The 14775-nt window shown below is 34.6% G+C and overlaps 2 protein-coding genes across 2 annotated transcripts in view; one reads left to right on the top strand and one right to left on the bottom strand.

The window, feature by feature from the left end:
* LOC123704749 (catenin alpha) overlaps window positions 1–5594 on the bottom strand; it is a 51946-nt gene extending 46352 nt beyond the window's left edge. Inside the window, exons 1-2 of the mRNA XM_045653220.1 lie at window positions 5445–5594; window positions 967–1139 (exon numbers count right to left, since the gene is read on the bottom strand). Coding sequence (XP_045509176.1) covers window positions 967–1135 — 169 coding nt within the window. The 5' untranslated portion in view covers window positions 1136–1139; window positions 5445–5594. The remainder of the gene's footprint in view (window positions 1–966; window positions 1140–5444) is intronic.
* A 2914-nt stretch (window positions 5595–8508) lies between these two features.
* Window positions 8509–14339, top strand: LOC123704708. Its single transcript, XM_045653146.1, has 7 exons — window positions 8509–8693; window positions 9150–9351; window positions 9951–10073; window positions 10658–10795; window positions 11320–11409; window positions 11945–12022; window positions 13535–14339. The coding sequence occupies exons 1-7, from the start codon at window positions 8629–8631 to the stop codon at window positions 13931–13933; spliced, it is 1095 nt and encodes a 364-aa protein (XP_045509102.1). The 5' UTR covers window positions 8509–8628; the 3' UTR covers window positions 13934–14339.
* Window positions 14340–14775: the final 436 nt, after the last annotated feature.

Raw genomic sequence — 14775 nt, 5'->3', positions numbered from 1 at the left:
TACTTATATCAGCTTTGCTCGTTTTGATTTTGTAAAATAAAAAGTTAAAGTTGTTCTTTAGAAAAGGTATACCTGTTGCAAGTTAAAACAAAATTATGATTCTTTCAAGTTTAAATGATAGTTAGATATATCATTTGTGTGCGTTCTCACTGCAAATGAAAATGAGGTATATATAGTGGTATGCATAATCTGTATTTGACTTGACTTTAGATAAAATATTTGTTATCTGTACGCGCGTCTTTGTTGTCTCCTTCCTTTTTGAAATAAAACGTGGCACCGAACAGTTTGTTTTATTACAATTCCCGAATGTATTGCAGAAAAGAAGCTTAAAAATGTTTACATACAGGTGAATAATACAAATATAATAATACCAGCTTTCCGCCCGCGTTTTCAAAGAAAAGCCGCATAGTTCCCGTTCCCGTGGGATTTCCGGGATAAAACCTATCCTATGTGTTAATCCAAGTTACCTTCTATATGTGTGCTTAATATCATTTTAATCGATTCAGTAGTATTAGCGTGAAAGAGTAACAAACATACATACACATACATCCATCCATCAATATTAGTAGGAAGGATAGAATTGACTTTGGTTTAAATATTTGTTGGTAGAATGTATTAGCACTATAATATTGTAATAACAACAGCTGTATTTGTAACTGCATTCTTGCAAAAAAAAAAATGTGTGCGTGTACTAGTGTACACACGTAAGAAGTGAAACTTCTTTATGACCTTATTTTTCAAAAAATTATTTACTATATGCAACTTTACAGAAATACGTCGAATCACGCGTGGTAGGGATAAGAAAAAGATGGCGCGTAACGGAAAAATGTCACGCGTAACGAAAAAATGTTAAATTAAATTTTTTTCCAACCCCGATAAAGAAGTTTCACTTCAATAATTTGCATTTGAATCTTATAAAAGTTTTAAAATAACTTCTGACACTAAAAATGATAAAAAATAACTCACGTCGCTTCTTCTTAGCCGTCTTATCCTTGCTATTGACCAGCGTGGTCACCTGCAACACTAATGGTTCAAGCGTCCGCTCCACGGACATGGTGCGAATCTCCAGGTTCTTGGGGTCCCATTTGAGGGACAGCGTCCCCGTGGTACCGTAGGGGTCGGTTATTGTCGACATTACGCTGGAAGTTGAAATATTGTGTGAAAATAATGCTGCAAAATCTGTCTGTTTGAGAGTAAAAACTAGGAGAGCAAATTTGTTTTCAACAGAAGCTATGTCATTCAATAATTATCAAGGAAGCTTTGAATATATAAAAAGAATTTCAATGAGTTGAATTTAATATGAGATACTAGATTTCCGCCCGCGGCTTCGCCCGCGTTTGCAAAGGAAAACCCGCATAGTTCCCGTTCCCGTGGGATTTCCGGGATAAAAACTATCCTATGTGTTAATCCAAGTTACCCTCTATATGTGTGCTAAATTTCATTGTAATCAGTTCAGTAGTTTTTACGTGAAAGAGTAACAAACATCCATACATCCATACTTACAAACTTTCGCCTTTATAATATACTAGATATTAAGATAAGAATTTCATCACAGTCTGATGATTGATGATATTAGTTATTAAAAATCTATAAGAAATTACATGTGAGGCCGGGTTAAATATTAGTTTGAATGTAATGAGAATCTGCTGCGATTCTACACTAGCTACCTAATTGATATAGGTAGTTGATAACATAATAATTGTATATGTCATATATTCCGACTTTCCATACAAATGATTTCAACACATGTGTAAAGCCGTTTATAACTTTGAAAGTTCGTGTAAAGCGTTATTTCATAACAATTTAAGGTATTTTAAAACCTACTGAGTAATTAACCCATTGACCACCGAGCGGCCCAATGAGACCATGACACAATAGAATTTCTATTGTGTCTGTGGTTCCGGGCTGATGGGTTAAATTGTACAAACAAACAAAAATATAATATTTATACTAGCTTCCGCCCGCGACTCCGTCCGCGCGGAAAAATTAAGATTTATTTTTTTCTACGTATTTTTCCAGGATAAAAAGTTTCATCGAAATCGAACCGTTGGTTTTCGCGTGATGCCTGAACATACAGACAGACAGACAGACAGACAGACAGACAGACAAAAATTTTTTTAATCACATATTTGGGTTTGGTATCGATCCAGTAACACCCTTTATTTTTTCAATATTTTCAATGTACAGAATTGACCCTTCTGCAGTTTTGTTATATGTATAGATAATATTTTTATTAAATTGACTAATATAATTTAAAATCTGTAATAGTAATGCTTGTTTGATTTATACAGGGTTACAGGTTAAGTCGACCTATTCCTGTTAAGAGCGTTTTGTAGGGGTCAAAACAAACTGATTTGATCTTATAATACCATATCCAAAAGTTAGTCGTTGAAGAGTTATTGCAATTTTAATTTTTTTCTTGAAAATGCCACTTTATCTTCGCATTTAGCGTTTAATTTTTTATTTTACTTATTTGGTCTGGGTTTTTTTTAGTTTTTATGTAAAGGTTGAGTTAAACAATAATTCTCAGCAATAAAAATCCATATCGCTGCAAACAATTCAAAGAAATGGCTTTTAATCTAAAAATAATAACATTAAAGTAATTTAGTTAACTCGTTTTAAAGAAAGATATTGAAAAAAATCTCTATGAAAATGTGTCTGCAGATGTTTTTAAAAACATGTACATGTTCTTAGCTATGTAAAAAGGTATGATAACCTCAGGTAGCATTCGTAGATTCCAAGAAATCGGGGATAAACATGGGACAGTGGTAGTAAAGTACAACATCAGAATAAATGTTGTCATAATTTATTTTTCTTAAAAACTTTACAGTTCCTGCTCAACATGACTTCCTCTATTGCGAACACATATTCGAAACCTTTTCCGCAGAGTACTCTTAGTCAAGAGCCAATTAACAACTGGGGTAGTCACCCCAGTTGTTAATTGGTTCCTCATCTTATTGGCTGCATCGATAATTTTTTGTCGTAAAATATCAACAGATGGAATCGGGTTCGGCTCATTGTACACCAGACTCTTCATATGCCCCCATACGTAAAAGCCCATGGGGGTTAAGTCTGGACTTCTAGCCGGCCATGGTATGGACCCACCTCTTACGATCCATCTGTTTGGATAGTTGATGTCTAACCATTCTCTAACACTTCTTCTGTAATGTGCAGGGCAGCCATCATGTTGGAACCACATGTCTCTTAACAAAGTCAAGGGTATGTCTTTAAGTAGGTCACTTAAATGTTGGCGCAGAAAGGTCTCATAATTTTCACCATTTAGGTTGTCCGGAAGGAAGTATGGTCTAATTAATTTATTTGAAATTATCCCCATCCACACATTAAGACTGAATCGTCTTTGTGATTTTTTTGGATTCTTCTTGTTAGGATTGCCACGTGCTTTCGGAGCCCAATAGTGAGCGTTGTGGTAGTTTGTGATCCAAGTTCTCGGGCAACGGTTGCCCGAGAACTTGGTCTGTCTCAGTGGTTGGTTCACAATGAACACTTCAGGATATTACCCATATCACTACATGCCCGTGCACGTGATGGAAGAATGAGATCCTTTAAGAGGACTAGATTTTTATTAGATTCATGTTGAATGCGGATCTGAAAAACCCCTCGTTTTTCAAAAAAAAAATTATGGACAGATGAGTCCAAATTTTGTCGTAAGTAAGATCGTAAGAGGTGGGCCCATACCATGGCCGGCTAGAAGTCCAGACTTAACCCCCATGGGCTTTTACGTATGGGGGCATATGAAGAGTCTGGTGTACAATGAGCCGAACCCGATTCCATCTGTTGATATTTTACGACAAAAAATTATCGATGCAGCCAATAAGATGAGGAACCAATTAACAACTGGGGTGACTACCCCAGTTGTTAATTGGCTCTTGACTAAGAGTACTCTGCGGAAAAGGTTTCGAATATGTGTTCGCAATAGAGGAAGTCATGTTGAGCAGGAACTGTAAAGTTTTTAAGAAAAATAAATTATGACAACATTTATTCTGATGTTGTACTTTACTACCACTGTCCCATGTTTATCCCCGATTTCTTGGAATCTACGAATGCTACCTGAGGTTATCATACCTTTTTACATAGCTAAGAACATGTACATGTTTTTAAAAACATCTGCAGACACATTTTCATAGAGATTTTTTTCAATATCTTTCTTTAAAACGAGTTAACTAAATTACTTTAATGTTATTATTTTTAGATTAAAAGCCATTTCTTTGAATTGTTTGCAGCGATATGGATTTTTATTGCTGAGAATTATTGTTTAACTCAACCTTTACATAAAAACTAAAAAAAACCCAGACCAAATAAGTAAAATAAAAAATTAAACGCTAAATGCGAAGATAAAGTGGCATTTTCAAGAAAAAAATTAAAATTGCAATAACTCTTCAACGACTAACTTTTGGATATGGTATTATAAGATCAAATCAGTTTGTTTTGACCCCTACTATACGCTCTTAACAGGAATAGGTCGACTTAACCTGTAACCCTGTATAATGGTTCTTTAATTATTATTGTTATATACCTAATATTTTTTAATAAAATGACAAATTAATATTGAACGCTGTAATTTCCTGTAATTAAAGGTACAGTAGATTATGTATTTTAATAAGATGTAATAAACGTGAACTGTGTCCTTTGTTGGAAATTCTTTATTAAATAAATAATATTTTGTCCTCATTCCACTACAAAACATTATTATTTGTACAATGTGAACCTTAGACACTCCTACAGCCTCCACTTCAGAAATAAGGCAGTTATATGCTAGTCAAGCAAATTTCAAATCTGTAGTTAGTTTTTTGATTATTTACATTCGAAAATACAAATTCATTAAAAAACATTAGCACACAGACGTCTATGGATTTTATTTCAGTGATACAGCTTTTTTTTTAAATCAATGACACTTGAAACCTGAACATACTTTATTAGCAAAATGTAACTTGCATTTGCAAGTACTTCGTGTGATATTTTATCGGCCTATTTTGCCGTTCCGTTACTTTAGTTGTTTACTTAACATAATTGAGTGTAACTAATGCGAAATTTGTAACTCAAAAGGAGATCTAAATGTATATGTTTTCTATAAAATAAGTACTAATAGGTACATAAATAAAAGTTTTGTTTCGATAGCACAAAGCCTCTAGGCAAATTTTTATTGTGAAAGTCCTGCATTGATGACTCATATTATATCGTAATTTGAGTCGATGTATTTACTTAGCGAAGGGCAAAGTAGAAAGAGCATACTTTAAAACTGTTTTATTATCGTTAAATGAATGATGGAACATTTGTTTTAATTAAAATAAACAAAAATAAAGCCAAGCTACAAATAACACGATAAAATTACAACTAGGTCGAATCCAATAAATAATGTATTGATGGCATAAACCTCTCAATTCGGCCGGTTTATCGTATTGACATTTAAGTTAGGTCATATTTACCTGTTTTAGGTTTTTGCAACTTTACGAACACCTAATTTCACCTTAAATACACTAAGAATACAGTAAATACAAGGAATTAATACACAAAACACAATTTAAGAGAAATGGTACCTATACAAAATTATCACGTACAAGGCGTGTCAAAAACAATATCACACTGTGTTGCTTTAACGAAAAATATAACGTGAAAGTTATAACTTAGAATTGTGACCAGAATAAAAAATATATAAAGTAATTTAACTAATTTTAACGCCGAGTTACTTAATAAGTTTATAGCAAAGAGTATAATGTATTTATAGGGGTTTATAGTCAGCTGCCGCGGTAAAGCTATTGCATGCTATTTATGCCTTCAAGCCACACCTCCGCCCGTCGGAGTGGGGAGCGTGAGGTTTTTTCGTTACGGAATTCCTCGATTCGGTCCCCGTGCTCAAGGCCCGCGATAGAAGTTATGCAATAGCCTAAAACGTCCCTAAGATAGACCCCTGCGGAACACCGATGTTAATCGGCGCACCGCGAGATTTCTCTCCATCATCAGTTTGTGTCCTGTTCTGAAGATATGAAGCTATGAGATCAGGAATACCATAAAAATTTACTTTCCGTAATAGAGTGAAATGTTCTACACAGTCGAAAGCCTTAGAAAGGTCGCAGAATATCCCCAAAGCATTCTTTGAATTTTCCCATGCTTTGTATATATGTGACAAAAGAGCTATTCCCCCATCAGTGGTAAAAAAGGTCCCCCAAAGTTTGGTTTCACAAAGGGTGTGAAAAAACCCTCCTTTGTGAAACCAAACTTTTTGGCGTGCAGTAATTCAAAATGACTACGTAATTGGTTTAAAATTAATTTCTCAAAAACTTCGCTCAAAGTTGGTATTATTCTATATGGAAATTGCCACTTTTAAATAAAGGATTAGCTTTGCTAAACTTTAGTAAATCAGTGAAAATACTACAGCCACAACGCTGATTAAATATTAACGCTAGATGGTTGGTAATGTTTTCTATGATATTGTAAATGAACGCACAGAAATCTAAATAACAAGACCAAGAAGCTTAGATCTTAAACACTGGAGATATTGTCTAGGACCGACGAATGGGAATAATGACAATTATCATATGTTTTTTATTACCTACTTTCACACCCAAGTTCACACCTAACTTGGTATTGCCAGTTTGCCACTGATATTACGAAGTTTTCCCAAGGCTATGTATTCTGTGCAAAGGTTAGTTTTTGTAGTTTGTACATGAGTTGGTGAGCTCTTGGTCTATATTATATTACTTGCTGTGTGCTTTGGTGAGCTCATAATAGGTACTTGCTCTATGGCAGTGCCAGTATGGCTCAGTGCTCTGTGGTGAGCTCGCAATCGAAGTCTGACTACAGCTGACTAAAGTAGCCTACTCACGATTCAATTTCAGTAACAATCTGCTGACACAATCTGCAGTGAGCTGACAGATTGTGTCGTGAATAGTATAGTTGAGGGCACGTTGGGGGCGTAACCCAACATGTTGTGTATTGGATCGGCGCGGAAGCAACCCGACAAATTGTCTCAGCAGATTGTGTGCGTGTTGGAACGTGAGTATTGTGATTGCTCCAATCTCGCAGTGTTACCAACTCTCAAAAATATTTATCCCTAAAGTTTGTGTCAAAAACTCCTAAAAACGCCTAAATTATTCAGTTGTCCCCCTAAAAAAACATACAAATATAAATTCATGATGATTTAGAAATAATATGCTGTAATATGTTTCAAAAGTCTTTTTATTACAAGTTATTTAATACATAAAATATTTCGTCTTCATCTGAAGATTCAGCGTTTTTGAAATCATACATGTTGAATAAATTTAACATTTTATTGGATGGATTAAAATATGTTGTACAAGATCCACCATTTCGATTTAATGTAAATCGGACCATCATGATGCTTTGCAAAATTTTATTTAATTACGTACTGGATGTCGCTATGAGTCGCTAGGTCAAGAAATAAATATTAAAACTAGTTATGTAATTATCAATTTAAAAATATTAAACAGTCAAAAAAAAATCCCTAAAAATACCCCTAAAAATTTCAGACCCCTAAAAAATTCCTATCTCACTTATTTACCCCCTAAATCTGGGGGGAAAACCCCTAAGTTGGGAACCGTGCAATCTCGGCTCAATCGCGCAGCCGCGTTGCGGCTGGGAGTCACTTATGAAAAAGTGTAACGCTCGGTAACGTTACGATGTGTCACCGAAAGAGGCACGCGGGCATGGTTAGCCCGCCTAAGAGCGAGAGAGACAGACATAAAAAGTCGTTGTCACGTAAAACTTTCGCCCGTATACCGACTTTACAGGCAACCAATTATTTTTATTTTTGTTACATTTAAAGATCATCTAGAAAAATCTGCTTCTTCTAGAGTTTCAGTACCTATGTGAAGAATAAATTTCTGTGATAGAAATTTTGGTGTGCATTGTGGTTTGGGCATATTTAATGTAAAACCATATTACTTCACAAAATTAATTAAAATACGTCAAGCTAGAAGCTACCCGCCGCGGCCGCAGCGTAAAGCGTTGCCAATACGTAGGTACTGACAATTATTGTTTTTGTACACAAATACAGAATAAACATATAACCTTTTGAATCATCAAATCATACTTTATATCAATAGTAATAAAGTTTATAATCAAAAATATTCAAGAAATAGACAAACAACGGAGAATTCCCGAATGTTCGTTGAAACAACATGACACAAAATAAATCTTCCTAGTGGTTGAATGTCGTACCTTACCACTAATTGAACTCATCTAAACCACTAGGAAAATCCACCAGCCACTAAAACCAATATTTGTCCGCTAAATGGGGGAGCTAAACCACCCAGATCTAGTGGAAATTCCACTGAGTTGGCAACACTGGTCATCAGATTGAGGGTTGGATGAATCGTGAGTAGAGAACGCTCAATCGCGACTGCAACAAATTGTTTCAGCAGATTGTTGGTTGTGTTGAACCGTGAGTAGGGCCTTTGATATATAGTTATCAATTATCTGTGTATTACTTACTCTGTGCTTCGAAAAGCTCGTTGTCTCCAAGAGACTCCAAGTTGTCAGAGCAAATCTGTGGCAAAGGTGGTAAATCTGGGCAAATCTCAGAGCAATATTATTGCTCTGAGCTCGTTGTTGATTGATTGAATTATAATATATAATTAATTTACCTAAAGAATGTATTGTGTTGTGAAAAATTGTAAAAGTTTTTGGAAACCAAATTCTGATATAAAATTTCACAGGCAAGTGTATATTTATGTTATTTACAATATTCCTCAATACCATGCATGCATTTACCTGTTATGAATTATTTTAATGGCAAAAAACGTCAAATTTATTGCAAATTTATCATCATTTTAGTAAGCAGTCATGTTAAATATGTTCTTTTCGTAATACTTTCATCATTTTTCAATAAACAAATTTAACAAGTAAGGAACCATGACTTTTTATGAATAGCGAAGAGAATATTATATTGTAATAACCTTGGTATTAATAACAATATTATGATGAACATGTAGAATCCTATATTACTTGCTCTGTGATTTAGAAAAACCATTTAAAAGTTTTTTTTTTACTAGTAATGAAACGCACGACATCCACATCAGTATTGCACTCACATGTGGTTCCAAATTTGTTCTTTTTTACATAGAAATTTATACTTTTTTTAACTTACTATTTTATTGTTTTACTTATTTCAGTTTTCCAAAAAATGAAGTCAAAAGAAAAAAATGGCTGTCCATAGTGCCTATCAAGGGTAAAATGTATCAACACGCCAGAATATGCAGTTTACATTTTAAGCCTGAAGATTACGACCCAGGAAAAAAATTTCTTTTGAAAAATGTTGTTCCTTTTTACTTACCACATCCTTGTAACTGCGGTTCAACTGTGATGACTGATGAGGTAATCTATAATCTATAATAATATTATAAAGCTGAATAGTTTGTTTGTTTGAATGCGCTAATCTCAGGAACTACTGGTCAGATTTTAAAAATTTCTTCGGTGTTAGATAGCCCATTTATCGAGGAAGGATATCCATAGTTATATTATAAATGCGAAAGTAACTCTGCATGTCTGTCTGTTACTCAATCACGCCTAAACTACTGAACCAATTTGCATGAAATTTGGTGTGGAGATATTTTGATACCCGAAAGCCCGAAGCCGGGGCGGACCAATAGTAGGCTATATATCATCATCTTAAGACAGTAGCGGAGCAATGCGGATGAAACCGCAGGGCACAGCTAGTTAATTATATAACTAACCACCATGAAACCATTATATTTCATTCAATATTTTATACTAAAACTAGCAAACCCCGTTTCGCCACCAGAGACACCTTTTCTTTGCTATAAACCTCACGGAGCCCGAGACCTTTCCAACGAATGCAAAACTGTGGAAATCGGTTCGTGTATTCTGGAGTTATAGCGCCAGGAAGGAAAACCCACCTTATTTTTATATAGTAGATAACAAAAGTACTTGTATAACCTTAAAATGTGTTTTAGGCATGTAGTGATTGCATGGAACTTTCTACGAGTACAAATATAGAAGATGATGGCGATCCGTTGTCCGTTGACATGAATACAACTCAAGACGAAACAACTCTGGAAGAAAGTGAAAGAAATGATGTAAGTTATTAATTTGAGCATTTCCTTTAGCCAACCTTGGTGTCATTTGCGACAAACTTGAGTAAATTTGTCTTGTAGGAATAAAATTACCTAATTTATTACTTACTTTGCTGGCTTAAGTTTACCAACTGAGCAAAGACTCGCCATTATATTAAGGGTTTTTTTTAATAAAAAAATGGAAGATACAGAATAAATTGCGCACAAGAGTGAGACCAAGAGGTCTATGTGTCGTCGACTCAATATGTCGGTTGAAACACGCGACAACTGCAAGCGTCACATTCTGTCGACGTATTGACGGCTGCCGTCGACAGGTGGCACGGCTGAAGTAGTCTCTGCCGTTCACAACTTGCCGTTCGTCTGTAAAAATGCTTACGGCTGCCGTCGACGTATTGACGGCTGCCGTCGACGTATTGACGGTTGCCTTCGACGTATTGACGGTTGCCGTCGACGTATTGACGGTTGCCGTTGACGTATTGACGGCTGAAGTAGCCTCTGCCGTTCACAACTTGCCGTTCGTCTGTAGGAACACTATATTTCATAAAATGTTAAACAAAGTACCTATATAATCTTAAAATGTGTTTCAGGCATGTAGTGATTGCATGGAACTTTCTACAAGTATAAATGAAGCAGATATTAACGATCCATTGTCCGATGACTCATGTCAGTCGTATTCATATACAACTCAAAAGGAAACAGCTCTGGAAGAAAGTGAAAAAAATATTGTAAGTTATTATTTTAAGCATTTCCTTTGTTCCAAATGTCCCCAAGATTGGCTATCTTGGGGACATTTGCGACAGAGTTGAATAAATTTGTCTTGTAGGGATAAAATTACCTAATTCAATACTTTGCTGGCTCGTCGACCGAAAGTGGGAACTAGCCTCCAATCTTGAAATTATAAGATACTAACGGCCCGCCCCGGCTTCGCCCGTGGTACATGTTTTCTCTCCATAAGAACCAATCTCTTATTATTATAAAAAAAAGAATTAACGAAATCGGTCGAGCCGTTCACGCGTGATGCCGTAACCAAGGGAAATATGGATTCATTTTTATATACATATAGAGAATTTTGCCATGCCACTAAAGGTCTTTTTAATCTTCTTAAACTGTTAATTATTTAGTGCCAACACTTTTTTTTAATTATTCTTCACAAACTATGATATCGAATGGTTGTCTTAGCGACTCAAAATCATAATTACTTATTTATATATTTATGTTTAATTCATTTATTTAATATTTTTTCATGCAGATATTAAGGGCATTGTTGGAACAGAAGATTGACTCACAACAACAGAATTCTCAAGCAAAACCCGGACCATCAAAAGACAGCATTGCTAAAGTAAGAAAAACATATTATAAAAATAATACTGTAATAATATTATAAAGGTGAAGAGTTTGTTTGTTTGAACGCACTAATCTCAGGAACTACTGGTCCTATTTCAAAAATTCTTTCAGTGTTAGATAGCCCATTTATCGAGGAAGGCTATAGGTTATATATCATCACGCTAAGAACAACAAGAGTGGAGCAATAATAATAATATCATAAACTAGCTGCTCCCCGCGGTTTCACCCGCATTGCTCTGCTCCTGTTGGTGTTAGCGTGATGATATATAGCCTATAGCCTTCCTCGATAAACGGGCTATCTAACACTGAAAGAGTTTTTCAAATCGGACCAGTAGTTTCTGAGATTAGCGCGTTCAAACAAACGAACTCTTCTGCTTTATCTTTTTATAATTCAAACTGTTACATATTTAAAGACTTCACTTTTTTTACATTATTTATAACAAACTATGATTATTAATGGACGTCTTTTGTGACTCAAAATCATAATTACATATGTATTTATGTTTAATAATTTTTTTTTAATTTTTCAGTTTTTGAGGACATTGAAACCGAAGATTGTCTCACAACAACAAACTTTTAGAGCCGGACCATCAAAGGATAGCATTACTGTAAGTGAAACATATTATAATAAAAATAAAAAAATGTGTGCGTGTACTAGTGTACACACGTAAGAAGTGAAACTTCTTTATGACCTTATTTTTCAAAAAATTATTTACTATATGTAACTTTACAGAAATACGTCAAATCACGCGTGGTAGGGATTAGAAAAAGATGGCGCGTAACGGAAAAATGTCATGCGTAACGAAAAAAATGTTACACTAAATTTTATTTCCAACCCCGATAAAGAAGTTTCACTTCAATAACTACGTTAGAAATAACCGACTTCAAAAACGGAAAAGTAATAAATAAAAAAGATTTGATATTATTAATTACTACATATTATTTAGATGTGCTATTGCACGCCTCATAAGCGAAGCGTTGAGGTGGGTACTACTGTCACTTCGCGCAAAACATCTGATTTTTCAAACTTAAAATGTCTTTATGTATCATACATTGCACTTGTAAGATAATACATACACACACATATTAAGAAAAAACACTATTTTTAACATTCATGATATTTTTGATGTCATTTTTGTTATTTAAACTAGTTAAAAAACAGTTTAAAAAAGTTCTGTCTTGGACGTCCGTGTGTCTGTATGTGCGGAGGATTTTCTTGTTAACACGATAGCGATCGAAATACTTTACTAATCGAGTCTTTTTTTTCTCTTACGCTTGAGTATGCTCAGGAATAGAACCCTTTCATTTTTCAGGGTCTGATTCGATGTGGTTTAATTGTTATTAAATAAACAAAAAAAAAAATATCGACTGTTCTCCATAATTTTAGTATACTTATCTATATATTATATTCTTTATTTTATTTATTTTTTTATATTTATAGTGTACTCAAAATTCACCATTATAAACTCGATTCTTTATACTATGAGCCAAGGTTTAAAAAAATAAGTTGGTAGTCAGTCCCTTAAACCTGCGCAGTTTCACATCTAGGTGGGGCCACAAGAAAAATAGCTCAATTATTACGGTACCGCTTTCTTTACTTTTCCAACTGTTTTATTTTATTTCTTTTTTATATATCAATTTTATTGTAAAGGATGAGATTATGAGGCGTGCACTTTTGGATTTTCCAAACTATTTATTAAATAAGTTTGATGTCGGTGCACGGGCTTAATACTAAGTGCTTAGTGCTTGGCACCGACTTAAAACCTATTTAATAAATAGCACATCTAAATAATATACTGGCCGAATTGATAACCTCCTCCTTTTTTTGAAGTCGGTTAAAATAATTTGTGATTTTATATATTTATGTGATATCAAGATACAAAGTGTAGTAACAAATGGAACGGCATTCATTTATAAAATATTCGGGTTCGATTCCTGAATTATTGTTAGGCATATTTTTTTAGGCTAAACTGTACTTACTCTTTTCAGATATTAGTTTAAAGTTTTTTGATATCTGTAATAATTACGGAATAATCGCCTGTGCACACTTTACGATTACACCCTGTATATAGATAAATACAAATAAGTGTAATTATATATGTTGCCTTTTATTTCCATAGGTGAATATTGACACACAAGACGAACCACCAGCAAAAAGAGCATGTTTCAAAGATTTCAGTGTACAAGTGAAAATTAAGACTCCTCGTGAGATATCTTTACTGAAGAACAAAAGAGCGATGCAGCGAAAGATCAATCGGCAACAGGAAAAAATAAAAAAGTTGGAATCTTTACTTTCAACTGTAAAAAAATATACGAACAATACGGAAATTGAGAATATATTGCAAGGAAACTTTGCTAATATTTGCAAATTGTTTGATCAAGAGCCCAAAACTAAAGTACTGAAATACAGCGATGAAGTGAAAGGGTTCGCTTTGACCGTTCATTCTTATTCCCCGCAAGCATACGAATATCTCAGAAATGTTATTTCCTTACCGCACACTTCGACACTTTTTCGGTAACCTATGACAATGGAAATGGCTTTTGACCGCCTCCTTGGTACAGTGGTTGACGCGTGAGCGTAGCACTGAGGGGTCCTGGATTCGATTCCCGGTGGAGACGAAGAAAATAATGTCTCGATCTGACAGGACACAGAAGGCTGATCACCTACTTTTCCCTAAAGAAAATCGATCAGTGAAACAGATGTATAACGCATTTGCCCCTTACCCCACTAGGGGACATGGGACTTCACTTTTTTAAGGCTATGGAAATTGGAAATCTCGATTTTTTGTTACCCGAATCTGAAAACCCCGAAAATGGTTGGTAGAACTTTTAAAAGATAGGTGTTATTAATGACAATTTTAAAATTCCTGTTTTAATTTCCCTGATGAATCAATTTCCAGATGCAATAAAACCAAATTTTTAAAATGTGTTTTTTTGTTTCCCGTATTCTCATAATCCATACAATAATATTATAAATGCGAAAGTAACTCTGTCTGTCTGTCTGTTACTCAATCACGCCTAAACTACTGAACCAATTTGCATGAAATTTGGTAAAGAGATATTTTGATACCCGAGAAAGGACATAGGATAGGTTTTATCCCGGAAATCCCACGGGAACTGTGCGGGTTTTTCTTTGACTGCGCGGGCGATGCCGCGGGTGGAATGTTATAAAATGCGTAGAACTTAACTTGATATGACTATAGCTCATCCTTTGCATGGTTTAACTTAACCTGAGATCACTCCTAAGAAAAACAATATATTTATTTATTTAATTTAGACATACCAACAGAGTACACATGAAAATTATCACAATTAAAACTAAACAACTATATTATTAAAATCGTACGATCAGTGACATTTT

This window comes from Colias croceus, chromosome 30 (assembly GCF_905220415.1).
Source record: "Colias croceus chromosome 30, ilColCroc2.1".
Taxonomy (NCBI): domain Eukaryota; kingdom Metazoa; phylum Arthropoda; class Insecta; order Lepidoptera; family Pieridae; genus Colias; species Colias croceus.
This window is presented reverse-complemented; position numbering and strand designations above follow the sequence as displayed.

Coding starts and splice junctions, on each gene's coding strand:
- LOC123704708 (XM_045653146.1), top strand. CDS start 8,629: ATGTATTGTGTTGTGAAAAATTGTAAAAGTTTTTGGAAACCAAATTCT. Junction 8,694..9,149: donor TCTGATATAAAATTTCACAG/GCAAGTGTATAT, acceptor TACTTATTTCAG/TTTTCCAAAAAATGAAGTCA. Junction 10,796..11,319: donor AAGAAAGTGAAAAAAATATT/GTAAGTTATTAT, acceptor TTTTTCATGCAG/ATATTAAGGGCATTGTTGGA.